Source organism: Pseudophryne corroboree, chromosome 3 (genome assembly GCF_028390025.1).
Source record: "Pseudophryne corroboree isolate aPseCor3 chromosome 3, aPseCor3.hap2, whole genome shotgun sequence".
NCBI lineage: Eukaryota > Metazoa > Chordata > Amphibia > Anura > Myobatrachidae > Pseudophryne > Pseudophryne corroboree.
This window is the reverse complement of record NC_086446.1, coordinates 401,355,433-401,373,285: the sequence shown is the minus strand read 5'-3', so window position 1 is coordinate 401,373,285 and position 17,853 is coordinate 401,355,433. Positions and strand designations below refer to the sequence as shown.

The 17,853-nt window shown below is 46.1% G+C and overlaps 1 protein-coding gene across 3 annotated transcripts in view; it reads right to left on the bottom strand.

Annotated features, from left to right (window-relative positions):
• NDRG3 (NDRG family member 3) overlaps nt 1–17,853 on the bottom strand; it is a 240,382-nt gene that overhangs the window by 33,146 nt on the left and 189,383 nt on the right. For all 3 annotated transcript variants that reach the window (XM_063960112.1, XM_063960115.1, XM_063960114.1), the window contains exons 8-10: nt 9,485–9,571; nt 7,863–7,919; nt 7,622–7,725 (exon numbers count right to left, since the gene is read on the bottom strand). In XM_063960112.1, the coding sequence (XP_063816182.1) occupies nt 7,622–7,725; nt 7,863–7,919; nt 9,485–9,571 (248 nt within the window). The remainder of the gene's footprint in view (nt 1–7,621; nt 7,726–7,862; nt 7,920–9,484; nt 9,572–17,853) is intronic.

Genomic DNA, 17,853 nt, shown 5'->3' with positions numbered 1-17,853 from the left:
ATTTAATGCTATTGTAAAAAAAATAAAAATGATTAAGGCTTCTACTTGTTTAAACCACATCAACATCCTCATGGACGTCTCTGCGATTCAGTTTTGAATACAGACTAGTCTCCAAGCACCTTATTATATTAAAACAATTAAAGATCCAGTAGGATTACAGTATCAGAATATACTTTATTACAAACTAGGTCTAACATTTGAATAGGAGTTAGCGATGCATCCCAAAAAATCCCAAAAGATGCATCGCAAAAAATGGTCCAAAATAGAAAACATTTTTAAAGTACACCACATATTACAGCCAAATCAATTCATGTAGTTGTTTTGGGCCCAGAAGGACAAGAGAGGTCTTGTCCCAAGGTGCCAAAGAAAAATAAAATAAAATCTGAAGTACAGGCCAGTTATAAAATGCAGAAAACGGGTAACATGACGATTTAAAATGTCATTAGTAACAGTCTGGCACTCGTGTCACTCAGTAGTGGTCTCTAATGGATTTTGACTGGGGATAGTCCAAATATTGTCTTGGGTGTGGCTTGATCTTGGGGTACAGGGAGCCACATCACAATTTTGTTACAGGTCCAATAGATTTGTAGTTATGCACATAGAAATCGGGAGTAGGTGTAAAATGGGTTTAGGATTATTTAAGGGACAGGATTGAGGCATATGTAAAAGTGATACAAAGAATTTATGATTTTTGTTTTCTTCTAGAATTAAAATAAAATGAAAACAAATCCAACAACAACTTTTAAAGTGTGTATTTTGCCTTAATACTTAAGAAACAATTTATATCAGTAAAATTTTCACATGTATTTTACAAGCGGCACAACATATGAAGAGAGCAGAATTTATGAATTTAATCACCATGAAGCAACATGGAAAATGTGAAATGTGGTATCCTGCATTATTAATCCACTGTATTTCATATGAATAAAATAAATAAATGTAAAAAAAAAAATACAGGGGTAGAAAAAAAACCCCAAAAATAAGAATTTACTTACCGATAATTCTATTTCTCGGAGTCCGTAGTGGATGCTGGGGTTCCTGAAAGGACCATGGGGAATAGCGGCTCCGCAGGAGACAGGGCACAAAAAGTAAAGCTTTCCGATCAGGTGGTGTGCACTGGCTCCTCCCCCTATGACCCTCCTCCAAGCCTCAGTTAGGTACTGTGCCCGGACGAGCGTACACAATAAGGGAGGAATTTTGAATCCCGGGTAAGACTCATACCAGCCACACCAATCACACCGTACAACTTGTGATCTAAACCCAGTTAACAGTATGATAACAGAGGAGCCTCTGAAAGATGGCTCCCTACAACAATAACCCGAATTAGTTAACAATAACTATGTACAATTATTGCAGATAATCCGCACTTGGGATGGGCGCCCAGCATCCACTACGGACTCCGAGAAATAGAATTATCGGTAAGTAAATTCTTATTTTCTCTATCGTCCTAGTGGATGCTGGGGTTCCTGAAAGGACCATGGGGATTATACCAAAGCTCCCAAACGGGCGGGAGAGTGCGGATGACTCTGCAGCACCGAATGAGAGAACTCCAGGTCCTCCTTAGCCAGAGTATCAAATGTGTAAAATTTTACAAACGTGTTCTCCCCTGACCACGTAGCTGCTCGGCAAAGTTGTAATGCCGAGACCCCTCGGGCAGCCGCCCAAGATGAGCCCACCTTCCTTGTGGAGTGGGCCTTTACAGATTTAGGCTGTGGCAGGCCTGCCACAGAATGTGCAAGTTGGATTGTGCTACAGATCCAACGAGCAATCGTCTGCTTAGACGCAGGAGCACCCATCTTGTTGGGTGCATACAATATAAACAACGAGTCAGATTTTCTGACTCCAGCTGTCCTTGCAATATATATTTTCAATGCTCTGACAACGTCCAGTAACTTGGAGTCCTCCAAGTCACTTGTAGCCGCAGGCACTACAATAGGCTGGTTCAGATGAAATGCTGACACCACCTTAGGGAGAAAATGCGGACGAGTCCGCAGTTCCGCCCTGTCCGAATGGAAAATCAGATATGGGCTTTTGTAAGATAAAGCTGCCAGTTCTGACACTCTCCTGGCCGAAGCCAGGGCTAGTAGCATGGTCACTTTCCATGTGAGATATTTCATATCCACATTTTTTAGTGGTTCAAACCAATGAGATTTTAGAAAGTCCAAAACCACATTGAGATCCCACGGTGCCACTGGAGGCACCACAGGAGGCTGTATATGCAGCACTCCCTTAACAAAAGTCTGGACTTCAGGGACTGAAGCCAATTCTTTCTGGAAGAAAATCGACAGGGCCGAAATTTGAACCTTAATAGATCCCAATTTGAGACCCATAGACAATCCTGATTGCAGGAAATGTAGGAATCGACCCAGTTGAAATTCCTCCGTCGGAGCACTCCGATCCTCGCACCACGCAACATATTTTCGCCAAATGCGGTGATAATGTTGCACGGTTACTTCCTTCCTTGCTTTAATCAAAGTAGGAATGACTTCTTCCGGCATGCCTTTTTCCTTTAGGATCCGGCGTTCAACCGCCATGCCGTCAAACGCAGCCGCGGTAAGTCTTGAAACAGACAGGGACCCTGCTGAAGCAAGTCCCTCCTTAGAGGTAGAGGCCACGGATCTTCCGTGATCATCTCTTGAAGTTCCGGGTACCAAGTCCTTCTTGGCCAATCCGGAACCACTAGTATCGTTCTTACGCCTCTTTGCCGTATAATTCTCAATACTTTTGGTATGAGAGGCAGAGGAGGAAACACATACACCGACTGGTACACCCAAGGCGTTACCAGCGCGTCCACAGCTATTGCCTGCGGATCTCTTGACCTGGCGCAATACCTGTCCAGTTTTTTGTTGAGGCGAGACGCCATCATGTCCACCATTGGTCTTTCCCAACGGGTTACCAGCATGTGGAAGACTTCTGGATGAAGTCCCCACTCTCCCGGGTGAAGGTCGTGTCTGCTGAGGAAGTCTGCTTCCCAGTTGTCCACTCCCGGGATGAACACTGCTGACAGTGCTATCACATGATTCTCTGCCCAGCGAAGAATCCTTGCAGCTTCTGCCATTGCACTCCTGCTTCTTGTGCCGCCCTGTCTGTTCACATGGGCGACTGCCGTGATGTTGTCCGACTGGATCAACACCGGTTTTCCCTGAAGCAGAGGTTCTGCCTGGCTTAGAGCATTGTAGATTGCGCTTAGTTCCAGAATGTTTATGTGAAGAGACGTTTCCAGGCTCGTCCACACTCCCTGGAAGTTTCTTCCTTGTGTGACTGCTCCCCAGCCTCTCAGGCTGGCGTCCGTGGTCACCAGGATCCAATCCTGTATGCCGAATCTGCGGCCCTCCAATAGATGAGCACTCTGCAACCACCACAGAAGAGATACCCTTGTTCTTGGAGACAGGGTTATCCGCTGGTGCATCTGAAGATGCGACCCTGACCATTTGTCCAACAGATCCCTCTGGAAAATTCTTGCGTGGAATCTGCCGAATGGAATTGCTTCGTAAGAAGCCACCATTTTTCCCAGGACTCTTGTGCATTGATGTACAGACACCTTTCCTGGTTTTAGGAGGTTCCTGACAAGCTCGGATAACTCCTTGGCTTTTTCCTCCGGGAGAAAAACCTTTTTCTGAACCGTGTCCAGAATCATCCCTAGGAACAGCAGACGAGTTGTTGGCATTAACTGGGATTTTGGAATATTCAGAATCCACCCGTGCTGTTTTAGCACTTCTTGAGACAGTGCTAATCCCATCTCTAGCTGTTCTCTGGACCTTGCCCTTATCAGGAGATCGTCCAAGTATGGGATAATTAATACGCCTTTTCTTCGAAGAAGAATCATCATCTCGGCCATTACCTTTGTAAAGACCCGAGGTGCCGTGGACAATCCGAACGGCAGCGTCTGAAACGGATAGTGACAGTTTTGTACGACGAACCTGAGGTACCCCTGGTGTGAGGGGTAAATTGGAACGTGGAGGTACGCATCCTTGATGTCCAAGGATACCATAAAGTCCCCTTCTTCCAGGTTCGCTATCACTGCTCTGAGTGACTCCATCTTGAACTTGAACTTCTTTATGTACAGGTTCAAGGACTTCAGATTTAGAATAGGTCTTACCGAGCCATCCGGCTTCGGTACCACAAATAGAGTGGAATAATACCCCTTTCCTTGTTGTAGAAGAGGTACCTTGACTATCACCTGCTGAGAGTACAGCTTGTGAATGGCTTCCAAGACCGTCTCCCTTTCGGAGGGGGACGTTGGTAAAGCAGACTTCAGGAAACGGCGAGGTGGATCTGTCTCTAGTTCCAACCTGTATCCCTGAGATATTATCTGCAGGATCCAGGGATCTACCTGCGAGTGAGCCCACTGCGCGCTGAAATTCTTGAGACGACCGCCCACCGCCCCCGAGTCCGCTTGAGAAGCCCCAGCGTCATGCTGAGGCTTTTGTAGAAGCGGGGGAGGGCTTCTGTTCCTGGGAAGGAGCTGCCTGTTGCTGTCTCTTCCCCCTTCCTCTGCCTCGTGGCAGATATGAATATCCCTTTGCTCTCTTGTTTTTAAAGGAACGAAAGGGCTGCGGTTGAAAAGTCGGTGTCTTTTTCTGTTGGGGAGTAACTTGAGGTAAAAAGGTGGATTTCCCGGCTGTAGCCGTGGCCACCAAATCTGATAGACCGACTCCAAATAACTCCTCCCCTTTATACGGCAAAACTTCCATATGCCGTTTTGAGTCCGCATCGCCTGACCACTGTCGCGTCCATAAACTTCTTCTGGCCGAAATGGACATAGCACTTACCCGTGATGCCAGTGTGCAGATATCCCTCTGTGCATCACGCATATAAAGAAATGCATCCTTTATTTGCTCTAAAGACAGTAAAACATTGTCCCTATCCAGGGTATCAATATTTTCAATCAGGGACTCTGACCAAGCTACTCCAGCACTGCACATCCAGGCTGTCGCTATAGCTGGTCGTAGTATAACACCTGTATGTGTGTATATACTTTTTTGGATATTTTCCATCCTCCTATCTGCTGGATCTTTAAGTGCGGCCGTCTCAGGAGAGGGTAACGCCACTTGTTTAGATAAGCGTGTGAGCGCCTTGTCCACCCTAGGAGGTGTTTCCCAGCGCGCCCTAACCTCTGGCGGGAAAGGGTATAAAGCCAATAACTTCTTTGAAATTAGCATCTTTTTATCGGGGGCAACCCACGCTTCATCACACACCTCATTTAGTTCTTCTGATTCAGGAAAAACTATAGGTAGTTTTTTCACACCCCACATAATACCCTGTTTAGTGGTACCTGTAGTATCAGCTAAATGTAACGCCTCCTTCATTGCCAAAATCATATAACGTGTGGCCCTACTGGAAAATACGGTTGATTCGTCACCGTCGCCACTGGAATCAGTGCCTGTCTCTGGATCTGTGTCGACCGACTGAGGCAAAGGGCGTTTTACAGCCCCTGACGGTGTTTGAGGCGCCTGGACAGGCACTAATTGATTGTCCGGCCGTCTCATGTCGTCAAACGACTGCTTTAGCGTGTTGACACTATCCCGTAATTCCAAAAATAAAGGCATCCATTCTGGTGTCGACCCCCTAGGAGGTGACATCCCCATATTTGGCAATTGCTCCGCCTCCACACCAATATCGTCCTCATACATGTCGACACACACGTACCGACACACAGCAGACACACAGGGAATGCTCTTAACGAAGACAGGACCCCACTAGCCCTTTGGGGAGACAGAGGGAGAGTTTGCCAGCACACACCAAAGCGCTATATATGACAGGGATAGCCTTATAATAAGTGCTCCCTGTATAGCTGCTTTTATAATATAATTTTTGCCACTATTTTGCCCCCCCTCTCTTGTTTTACCCTGTTTCTGTAGTGCAGTGCAGGGGAGAGACCTGGGAGCCGTCCTGACCAGCGGAGCTGTGTAAGGAAAATGGCGCTGTGTGCTGAGGAGATAGGCCCCGCCCCTTTTTCGGCGGGCTCGTCTCCCGCTCTTTAGTGGATTCTGGCAGGGGTTAAATATCTCCATATAGCCCCCGGAGGCTATATGTGAGGTATTTTTTAGCCAAATAGGTTTTCATTTGCCTCCCAGGGCGCTCCCCTCCCAGCGCCCTGCACCCTCAGTGACTGCCGTGTGAAGTGTGCTGAGAGGAAAATGGCGCACAGCTGCAGTGCTGTGCGCTACCTTTAGAAGACTGAGGAGTCTTCTGCCGCCGATTCTGGACCTCTTCTTGTTTCAGCATCTGCAAGGGGGCCGGCGGCGAGGCTCCGGTGACCATCCAGGCTGTACCTGTGATCGTCCCTCTGGAGCTGATGTCCAGTAGCCAAGAAGCCAATCCATCCTGCACGCAGGTGAGTTCACTTCTTCTCCCCTAAGTCCCTCGTTGCAGTGATCCTGTTGCCAGCAGGACTCACTGTAAAATAAAAAACCTAAGCTAAACTTTTCTAAGCAGCTCTTTAGGAGAGCCACCTAGATTGCACCCTTCTCGGCCGGGCACAAAAATCTAACTGAGGCTTGGAGGAGGGTCATAGGGGGAGGAGCCAGTGCACACCACCTGATCGGAAAGCTTTACTTTTTGTGCCCTGTCTCCTGCGGAGCCGCTATTCCCCATGGTCCTTTCAGGAACCCCAGCATCCACTAGGACGATAGAGAAACAAACAATGCAGTACTACGCAAACTGCATGTGCATTTGCCCGCGCTGCCCCTCTTCACTGGAACAAGCTCCCTAGCTCTATTAGGCCCTCCCTGACCTTGCAAATCTTCAGATGGGCACTAAACACAAACCTGTTCATCAAAACCTATCCTTCCGCATAATCCTGTCTTGAGGCCGCTCCCCTATCCTCATGCCTTGGCCATCTCTGCCTCGCTTACTTCCTGATACCAGGTCACCTTCCGCATGCTTGTACCTCATGTCACCTGTGTCTCCCTCTTTCCCTAGATTGTAAGCCTTGGAGCAGGGCCCTCTTCTCTTGCACTTCAATCACAGCTCCCTCCTACTCAGTGACTGTCTACTTGCATTTCCTCCTGCTCGTGACTGTTCATCTCTTCCAACAACTGCCCGCCCCCAGTAGTACGCAGATTACTTCTTTGCTTTCTTACATCTCAGCTGTATTGTGTACTGAGAACTGTGGTGATAATTGTTACCTGTGCTCCGCTTTAGCTTTCTGTGATGTTAAGTTCTGTATTCCCTGTATTGTTCTAATGTGTGTTGTATGTATGGCACTGCAAAACACTTGTGGCACTTTATAAATTATTATTCGTAGTATTATTAATAGACATAATAATAATAATAATAATAATATTATAAATCTTTCAACATTAATAAGTAAGAAAAAACATTTTGTTATCCCTAATGCACACTGTGACGGAGACGCCTTGCCGATCGGCCTGGGGGATTAACCCTATATCTGCAGATATACGCAACTAAGATCTCCGTATTATCGGATTATTATGTAGTATTATTTTTCACTCAGTGTGCATTAGGGATAACAAAATGTTTTTTCTTACACAGAATTACTCCTCCCTTTTAGCACCTGAGTGACATCACAATCTGATTGAGCAGCTTGCCAATAAATGTGCATTAACATTAATAAATACGTAGGACCCAGACCTTAGCATACCAGTAATAGGATTACCTGTTGTAAGAATTTACAAAAAGGTGCAGGTTTTCTTGATTAATATCTTGTGCAATATGCAGTCTGTAGGTTTGAATTAAATCCACATTTGACTGGAGTTCATCCTATAAAAAAAATAAATAAAAATAAATAAAAATAAATAAATAAATAAATAAATATATATATATATATAAAACAACATTAAAAAACAAAAAACCAAACCCCCCAACACAAACTACAAACCTCAAATATTGTAACTTACATAACCAAACAGGTGAGCCAACACAGTATCCACAATGTTTGTCGTCCATCCAGAGACCTAGAACAAAACAGAATGCATTATTCTCATATATACCAGTGTTATTTATCGTTTTTAAAATCTCAAAATGAAGACACACACACACACACACACACACACACACACACACACACACACACACACTGCAGCAGGAGGATGATAAAACATACACCGATCACATAAAAAAAACAAAAACAAAAAAATCCAAAACACCTCGTGAGCAGGGACCTCAAACCAGGGAATCGAGAGAACTATACAAATGTTATCATTTTCTGAAGCGTCCTAGTCATACATTAACACTGGGGTATGAAATGACTTATGAGTAACGAACAGGCCAAAGCACGCAGTTTGCTTTGTGTCTGGACAAAAAGGATTTTAACGGCTAGAACCAGATGATATTCAATATTAGGAGACTAGTAGTGTAAGTATTGTGCATATAGAAGGCCAGATAAGCAGAAAACAAATCTCTGCACAGTATGTGGTAGGATTCCCTGAATAGAGCAAACAGGAGTAGGCACATTATGCTGCTTTACATTCCAGCTTTGTAACCACTGTGTGCTGAACTACTACAGTTAATCACACCAGCTTCACATTGCACAACAGAACAGATTTCTTTGTAGTTAAGCATGTAGGTTTCAATGAGGATACTGCCAAAGAGGATCACCACCTAAACTGTTCAGAACATTAATTTCATGAACCCATTTTTCTCCCTACAGCCAGCCGACTCCTGCTGTACTGTGCTCCGTGCAGATGTGTGTGCGGGTATCGCTATACAAAGCAGGACTTCACTTGTCTGTATAGAATTATAGAAAGGGACTTCGCAGTGGAGACACGCAAGCTGTCCCTAAAAGGATTTTTCCTATGCAGCAGTGAAAATGAATGATTGCTGAGAATCACAATGATATTGGCCAATAGGCCTCTAAGTCTCAAAATGTAACAATAACACAGCCCTTTGGATTTCTTAAATGTTCCCAGATTTTAAATGACACTACAAGTAGCTAACAGAATTGTGCAGCTGTCTGCAGAGGTTAGGTCAATAGGTTATACACATTGACAAAGTTCTCTGCTAACTGGAATGGTGATCAAAGTTTGCAGCCTACTCATCCAATTGACCGTTAATAGTGAATATCAAGGGGGATATATTAGCAGCGGTAAGTCAACGAAGCTAATAGGTTCACCGGGGGTTAACCCATTAGCCCCGATGCTGGCACTTAATGGGGATTATGCTTTGGCTGCCTCAAGCACCAGAAGCATAATCTGCGACAAGCAGTCCGCTGATGCGTGATAATGGGTCCAGGAACTTATCCCAGATCACGTGTTATTGCTCGAAATATGCCCCCCCCCAAAAAAAAAAAAAAAAAAACAACAACAAAAACCCAAAAACAAAACCTGTAGTAATTGTGGATAGCCTGATAATGACCAATGCAAAAAAAAAGCATTGGGGTTAATTGGATAAACCCCCCCCCCCCCCCCCCATATATCCATAATGTGAATGGAGTGGGACTGGAAGTTTTAAAAAAAATTGACCATAGACATAATGCATAAAGTTCCCTTCCTTGTTTGTGATATATTAATTATAGACTTACTTTGGAAGCCGCCCAATCAATCCATCCCTTTGCACAGGGGTCAATATTTATTAGCACAAGACCTTCCACCAGTTCTGGGTGATCAAGCTGCAGAACCATGGAAAAGAAGAGGAGACGTAAAAACATATGATGTAGCCCACTTTGATCTAGATGGGGCCACATACACCCAGCCTCAATACACCATGCGGCACAAGACGCCTAGCGTGAATGAGTTGCGCCGAGTGGTGTTAAAGTGTGGAATCTTTTTGCGCAAATGTGCAATGCAATAAAACAGCTTTATGACCTGCACAGATTCATTTGTTACGCGATACTTGTATGTCTGTGTGCTACAGAGTCTGAATCTGTATACACAGCACAGTGGAATTTACAGTGGGGGCGGCGGGGGGAGTGGTCACTGAATCGCAGCACTTCGTACACAGTCATACTGCGTTGCACACAGATATACAAGTGTTGCATATGAAATTAATATGTGCAGTATCATGAAGCGGTTTTGTCGCATTGTGGCTAAAGGGGCATACACACTGTGTGATATGAACTACCGATATGGACTATATATCAAGAAATCGCCCGTGTGTATGCACCTTTAAATGCACATCCATGCAAAAAATGTGCATCGCAAGCAAAGTCGCACTAGACATGAGGTGACGGCAAGGGATGTTTAGAGAGACTGCAGCAATAGTGTATGAGGACACATCTGTAAAACCCAAGTATAAACCTAGTGGAAAATAAAAACTGAAGACAACCCTGGCCATGTGCAGGTTTTGCTCAATCAATTCCATAAAGCTTCAATTCCTGCACAGTTGACATTTAGTCTGTCAAAACAGGTGAATGCAATGATGGATGCTGCCCTCCCCTGCCTGCAATCCCCATGAATCCTCCTGGGATGATGACCTCGGCCACCTACCTGATGAGGAGGCTTGGATTGATGATTAAGATATAGTACAAGACAAGAGTGCTAAATCTTGCATTTCCACTCATCTTAAAAGAAACCTCTTATAAAGTATATTAATGCTGTTATTATAATGCTGTCCAGTTTTCCCTAAAGGTTTCCCTCTGCTGGAGGAACTGTGGCCTCTGGGGTACAGTCATTCATGTTCGGTGGACATGGCCTGTCCTTGAACCCTTTTGGAATTCGGTTCATACACTTCTGACCCATCTACTCGAATCCTCATGCCAAAAGATCCATGGATCTTTCAACTTAGCAACCCCCCTCCTGGTATTCATAAAGCTTCTATTTAACTGTTTTTCCATGTCCTAGTCGCTGCTAAAAGTCTTATGGTGGGTGGGGGCTATTCCAGCTACGGGATCTCTCTTTGCCTTAAATTCACAAACTTGGCACAACGACAATTGTAATGGGCCATAGGTTTACTCAAATGTGAGTCCTGTGGCTCTCTACGACGTTACTCCCTCACAGCAGTTTACTGCACCCACCGCTGCAGTCTGACCGATGCATGATGGGAGGATATGCTCTACTTGCTCCTATTCTTTTTTTAATTACTTCTTTTGCTTACTACTGATCTTAAGCTTTTCTCCTCTGCGTGGCATTCCCTTTCTTCCTACAATTATTCCCAACACTTCTCTCTCTCTCTACTAAAATTAATCTTGCCAACTCCAGAGCAAGAATCCGTCTAATCACTGTACAATACAGAACGCATTCTGGTGAGCCATGTGCAATACATGCCAGTGACAACTATTCAATGCCGACCCTGTTCTTGACGTTTCTATAACTGCAGAACCTCATTATCTCTGGCAATTATAGCATTTAGACCACCTCATCTGTCAACCACATATGGTCGACAGGTTTTTTTGTTTTAACTTCATCATTTACTATGCACATGTACTATGACTGGGAATAGTAATCTGTGCTGAGCGCAGTGAGGCAGCTTGCACAAAGCATGGCAAATGAAGTACACTAACTAGGGTCACATGGTTTACACAGAAAATAACCAAAAAATAAATAAATAAAAATCATCGACAATCTCCATGTCGACCTTTACAGCAGAGGTTTCCAAACATGGTCCTAAAGACACCTCAATGCTACAGATTTTAAATATATCCATGGCTCAGCATACAGTAGATTATTAAATCAAATTGACCGATGTACTTTAGTCACTTGCGGCCAAGCTTGGATATACTTAAAACCTGGACCGTTAGGAGGCCTTTAGGACTGCGTTTGGGAACCTCTGATCTACCTATTGATCCAGTTTACCTTTTGTACTCGTCTACTTATTGACCTTGGAAACCTGTTAAATGTCGACCATATGGGGGTCGACCCAATGATCCACACCTACCCAGTCTTATAGCAACCCTCCCCTGGAAATTGGACACCATCCTAACTAGTAGATGGCTTTTGAATCTGTTAAGGGTTTGGCTGCAGCCTGAAGATACTCCATCAGCATTAAAACTGTGCTTCTATATTGTAACAGATAAGCCTCCCCGACCAAACCTGGATGGAAAAATAAGAATTTACTTACCGATAATTCTATTTCTCGTAGTCCGTAGTGGATGCTGGGAACTCCGTAAGGACCATGGGGAATAGCGGCTCCGCAGGAGACTGGGCACAAAAAGTAAAAGCTTTAGACTAGCTGGTGTGCACTGGCTCCTCCCCCTATGACCCTCCTCCAAGCCTCAGTTAAGATACTGTGCCCGGACGAGCGTACATAATAAGGAAGGATCTTGAATCCCGGGTAAGACTCATACCAGCCACACCAATCACACCGTACAACTCGTGATCTGAACCCAGTTAACAGTATGATAACCGTAGGAGCCTCTGAAAAGATGGCTTCCAACAATAAACAACCCGATTTGTTTGTAACAATAACTATATACAAGTATTGCAGACAATCCGCACTTGGGATGGGCGCCCAGCATCCACTACGGACTACGAGAAATAGAATTATCGGTAAGTAAATTCTTATTTTCTCTGACGTCCTAGTGGATGCTGGGAACTCCGTAAGGACCATGGGGATTATACCAAAGCTCCCAAACGGGCGGGAGAGTGCGGATGACTCTGCAGCACCGAATGAGAGAACTCCAGGTCCTCCTCAGCCAGGGTATCAAATTTGTAGAATTTAGCAAACGTGTTTGCCCCTGACCAAGTAGCTGCTCGGCAAAGTTGTAAAGCCGAGACCCCTCGGGCAGCCGCCCAAGATGAGCCCACCTTCCTTGTGGAATGGGCTTTTACAGATTTTGGCTGTGGCAGGCCTGCCACAGAATGTGCAAGTTGAATTGTACTACAAATCCAACGAGCAATCGTCTGCTTAGAAGCAGGAGCACCCAGCTTGTTGGGTGCATATAGTATAAACAGCGAGTCAGATTTTCTGACTCCAACCGTCATGGAAACATATTTTCAGGGCCCCGACTACGTCCAGCAACTTGGAGTCCTCCAAGTCCCTAGTAGCCACAGGTACCACAATAGGTTGATTCATGTGAAACGCTGAAACCACCTTAGGGAGAAATTGAGGACGAGTCCTCAATTCCGCCCTATCCGAATGAAATATCAGGTAAGGGCTTTTATAGGATAAAGCCGCCAATTCTGATACGCGCCTGGCTGAAGCCAGGGCCAACAGCATTACCACTTTCCATGTGAGATATTTCAAATCCACTGTGGCAAGTGGTTCAAACCAATGTGATTTTAGGAACCCTAAAACTACATTGAGATCCCAAGGTGCCACTGGGGGCACAAAAGGAGGTTGTATATGCAGTACCCCTTTGACAAACGTCTGAACTTCAGGCAGTGAAGCCAGTTCTTTCTGGAAGAAGATCGACAGGGCCGAAATTTGAACCTTAATGGATCCTAATTTTAGGCCCATAGACAATCCTGCTTGCAGGAAATGTAGGAAACGACCCAGTTGAAATTCCTCCGTAGGGGCCTTCTTGGCCTCACACCACGCAACATATTTTCGCCAAATGCGATGATAATGTTTTGCAGTTACATCCTTCCTGGCCTTGATCAGGGTAGGGATGACTTCATCTGGAATGCCTTTTTCCTTCAGGATCCGGCGTTCAACCGCCATGCCGTCAAACGCAGCCGCGGTAAGTCTTGGAACAGACAAGGTCCCTGCTGGAGCAGGTCCTTCCTTAGAGGTAGAGGCCACGGGTCCTCCGTGAGCATCTCTTGCAGTTCCGGGTACCAAGTTCTTCTTGGCCAATCCGGAGCCACGAGTATCGTTCTTACTCCTCTCCTTCTTATGATTCTCAGTACTTTTGGTATGAGAGGAAGAGGAGGGAACACATATACAGACTGGAACACCCACGGAGTTACCAGAGCGTCCACCGCTATTGCCTGAGGGTCCCTTGACCTGGCGCAATATCTGTCCAGTTTCTTGTTGAGACGGGACGCCATCATGTCCACCTTTGGTTTTTCCCAACGGTTTACAATCACTTGGAAGACTTCTGGATGAAGTCCCCACTCCCCCGGGTGGAGGTCGTGTCTGCTGAGGAAGTCTGCTTCCCAGTTGTCCACCCCCGGAATGAACACTGCTGACAGTGCTATCACATGATTTTCCACCCAGCGAAGAATCCTTGCAGCTTCTGCCATTGCCCTCCTGCTTCTTGTGCCGCCCTGTCTGTTTACGTGGGCGACAGCCGTGATGTTGTCCGACTGGATCAATACCGGTTGACCCTGAAGCAGAGGCCTTGCTTGACTTAGGGCATTGTAAATGGCCCTTAGCTCTAGGATATTTATGTGAAGAGACGTTTCCATGCTTGACCACAAGCCCTGGAAATTTCTTCCCTGTGTGACTGCTCCCCAGCCTCTTAGGCTGGCATCCGTGGTTACCAGCATCCAATCCTGAATGCCGAATCTGCGGCCCTCGAGAAGATGAGCCTTCTGTAACCACCACAGGAGAGATACCCTTGTCCTTGGAGATAGGGTTATCCACTGATGCATCTGCAGATGCGATCCGGACCATTTTTCCAGCAGATCCCACTGAAAAGTTCTTGCATGGAATCTTCCGAATGGAATCGCTTCGTAAGAAGACACCATTTTTCCCAGGACTCTCGTGCACTGATACTTGTCCTGGTTTTAGGAGGTTCCTGACTAGCTCGGATAACTCCCTAGCCTTCTCCTCCGGGAGAAACACCTTTTTCTGGACTGTGTCCAGAATCATCCCTAGGAACAGTAGACGTTGTTGGAATCAGCTGTGATTTTGGGATATTTAGAATCCACCCGTGCTGACGTAGCACTACCTGAGATAGTGCTACTCCGACCTCTAACTGTTCCCTGGACCTTGCCCTTATCAGGAGATCGTCCAAGTTAGTTATAATTAATACGCCTTTTCTTCGAAGAAGAATCATCATTTCGGCCATTACCTTGGTAAAGACCCGTGGTGCCGTGGACAATCCAAACGGCAGCGTCTGAAACTGATAATGACAGTTTTGTATCACAAACCTGAGGTACCCTTGGTGAGAAGGGTAAATTGGGACATGGAGATAAGCATCCTTGATGTCTAGAGATACCATATAGTCCCCTTCTTCCAGGTTCGCTATCACTGCTCTGAGTGACTCCATCTTGAATTTGAACCTTTTTATGTAAGTGTTCAAAGATTTTAGATTTAAAATTGGTCTCACCGTGCCGTCCGGCTTCGGTACCACAAACAGCGTGGAATAATACCCCTTTCCCTGTTGTAGGAGGGGTACCTTGATTATCACCTGCTGGGAATACAGCTTGTGAATAGCTTCCAATACTGCCTCCCTGTCGGAGGGAGACGTTGGTAGAGCAGACTTCAGGAACCGGCGAGGGGGAGACGTCTCGAATTCCAATTTGTACCCCTGTGATACTACCTGTAGGATCCAGGGGTCCACTTGCGAGTGAGCCCACTGCGCGCTGAAATTCTTGAGACGGCCCCCCACCGTGCCCGAGTCTGCTTGCAGAGCCCCAGCGTCATGCTGAGGACTTGGCAGAAGCGGGGGAGGGCTTCTGCTCTTGGGAAGAGGCTGCATGGTGCAGTCTTTTTCCCCTTCCTCTGCCCCGAGGCAGGAATGAGCGGCCTTTTTCCCTCTTGCCCTTATAGGGACGAAAGGACTGGGTTTGAAAAGACGGTGTCTTTTTCTGCTGAGAGGTGATCTGGGGTAAAAAGGTGGATTTTCCAGCCGTTGCCGTGGCCACCAGGTCCGATAGACCGACCCCAAATAACTCCTCCCCTTTATACGGCAATACTTCCATATGTCGTTTGGAATCCGCATCACCTGACCACTGTCGCGTCCATAACGTTCTTCTGGCAGAAATGGACATCGCACTTACTCTAGATGCCAGGGTGCAAATATCCCTCTGTGCATCTCGCATATATAGTAATGCATCCTTTAAATGCTCTATAGTTAATAATATACTGTCCCTATCCAGGGTATCAATATTTTTAGTCAGGGAATCCGACCAAGTCACTCCAGCGCTGCACATCCAGGCTGAGGCGATCGCTGGTCGCAGTATAACACCGGTATGTGTGTATATACCTTTTAAGATATTTTCCAGCCTTCTATCAGCTGGCTCCTTGAGAGCGGCCGTATCAGGAGACGGTAACGCCACTTGTTTTGATAAGCGTTTGAGCGCCTTATCTACCCTAGGGGGTGTTTCCCAACGTGCCCTAACCTCTGGCGGGAAAGGGTATAGTGCCAATAATTTATTAGAAATCAGCAGTTTTTTATCGGGGGAAACCCACGCTTTATCACACACACCTCATTTAATTCATCTGACTCAGGAAAAACCACTGGTAGTTTTTTCACACCCCACATAATACCCTTTTTTGTGGTACTTGTAGTGTCAGAAATGTTCAATGCCTCCTTCATTGCCGTGATCATGTAACGTGTGGCCCTACTGGACATTACGTTTGTCTCGTCACCGTCGACACTGGATTCAGTATCCGTGTCAGGGTCTGTGTCGACCATCTGAGGTAACGGGCGTTTTAGCGCCCCTGACGGTGTCTGAGACGCCTGAACAGGCACTAATTGATTTGTCGGCTGTCTCATGTCGTCAGTTTTTTGCAAAGTGCTGACATTGTCACGTAATTCTTTAATTACTACCATCCAGTCAGGTGTCGACTCCCTAGGGGGTGACATCACTAACACAGGCAATTGCTCTGCTTCCACATCATTTTCCTCCTCATACATGTCGACACAATCGTACCGACACCCAGCACACACACAGGGAATGCTCTGATAGAGGACAGGACCCCACTAGCCCTTTGGGGAGACAGAGGGAGAGTTTGCCAGCACACACCAGAGCGCTATATATATATATATATATATATATATATACACACAGGGATAACCTTATATAAGTGTTACTCCCTGTTATAGCTGCTGTATTTATATATTAGCTGCCAATAGTGCCCCCCTCTCTGTTTTACCCTGTTTCTGTAGTGCAGGACTGCAGGGGAGAGTCAGGGAGCCGTCCTTCCAGCGGAGCTGTGAAAGAAAATGGCGCTTGTGTGCTGAGGAGAAAGGCTCCGCCCCCTTCACGGCGGCCTTTTCTCCCGCTTTTTTCAGGAAACTGGCAGGGGATAAATGCATCCATATAGCCCAGGAGCTATATGTGATGCATTTTTTTTTAGCCATATAAGGTTTTTATATCATTTTTATTGCGTCTCAGGGCGCTCCCCCCCAGCGCCCTGCACCCTCAGTGACCGGAGTGTGAAGTGTGCTGAGAGCAATGGCGCACAGCTGCAGTGCTGTGCGCTACCTTATTTGAAGACAGGAACGTCTTCTGCCGCCGCTTTCTCCGGACCTCTTCGCTCTTCTGGCTCTGTAAGGGGGCCGGCGGCGCGGCTCCGGGACCCATCCAGGCTGAACCTGTGATCGTCCCTCTGGAGCTAATGTCCAGTAGCCAAGAAGCCCAATCCACTCTGCAGTCAGGTGAGTTCGCTTCTTCTCCCCTTAGTCCCACGATGCAGTGAGCCTGTTGCCAGCAGGACTCACTGAAAATAAAAAACCTATTTAAACTTTTACTTCTAAGCAGCTCAGGAGAGCCACCTAGCTTGCACCCTTCTCGTTCGGGCACAAAAATCTAACTAACTGAAGCTTGGAGGAGGGTCATAGGGAGAGGAGCCAGTGCACACCAGCTAGTCTAAAGCTTTTACTTTTTGTGCCCAGTCTCCTGCGGAGCCGCTATTCCCCATGGTCCTTACGGAGTTCCCAGCATCCACTAGGACGTCAGAGAAATTTGCATTACTAAATCCCCCGTAACAGCCATGACAAAAATAAGTACACATGGATGAAGCGAGCATGATGCAGGATGTTACTACCACCATTACCTACACATCACAAGTTCCTCCTAGTAAAATAGTTTTGTTCAGTAATAATTTTGAAAAGGGTAGTAAATCTTGAACTCCAGTTGTAAATACCTTTTACCATTATGGATGGGAAGCTACTGTGAG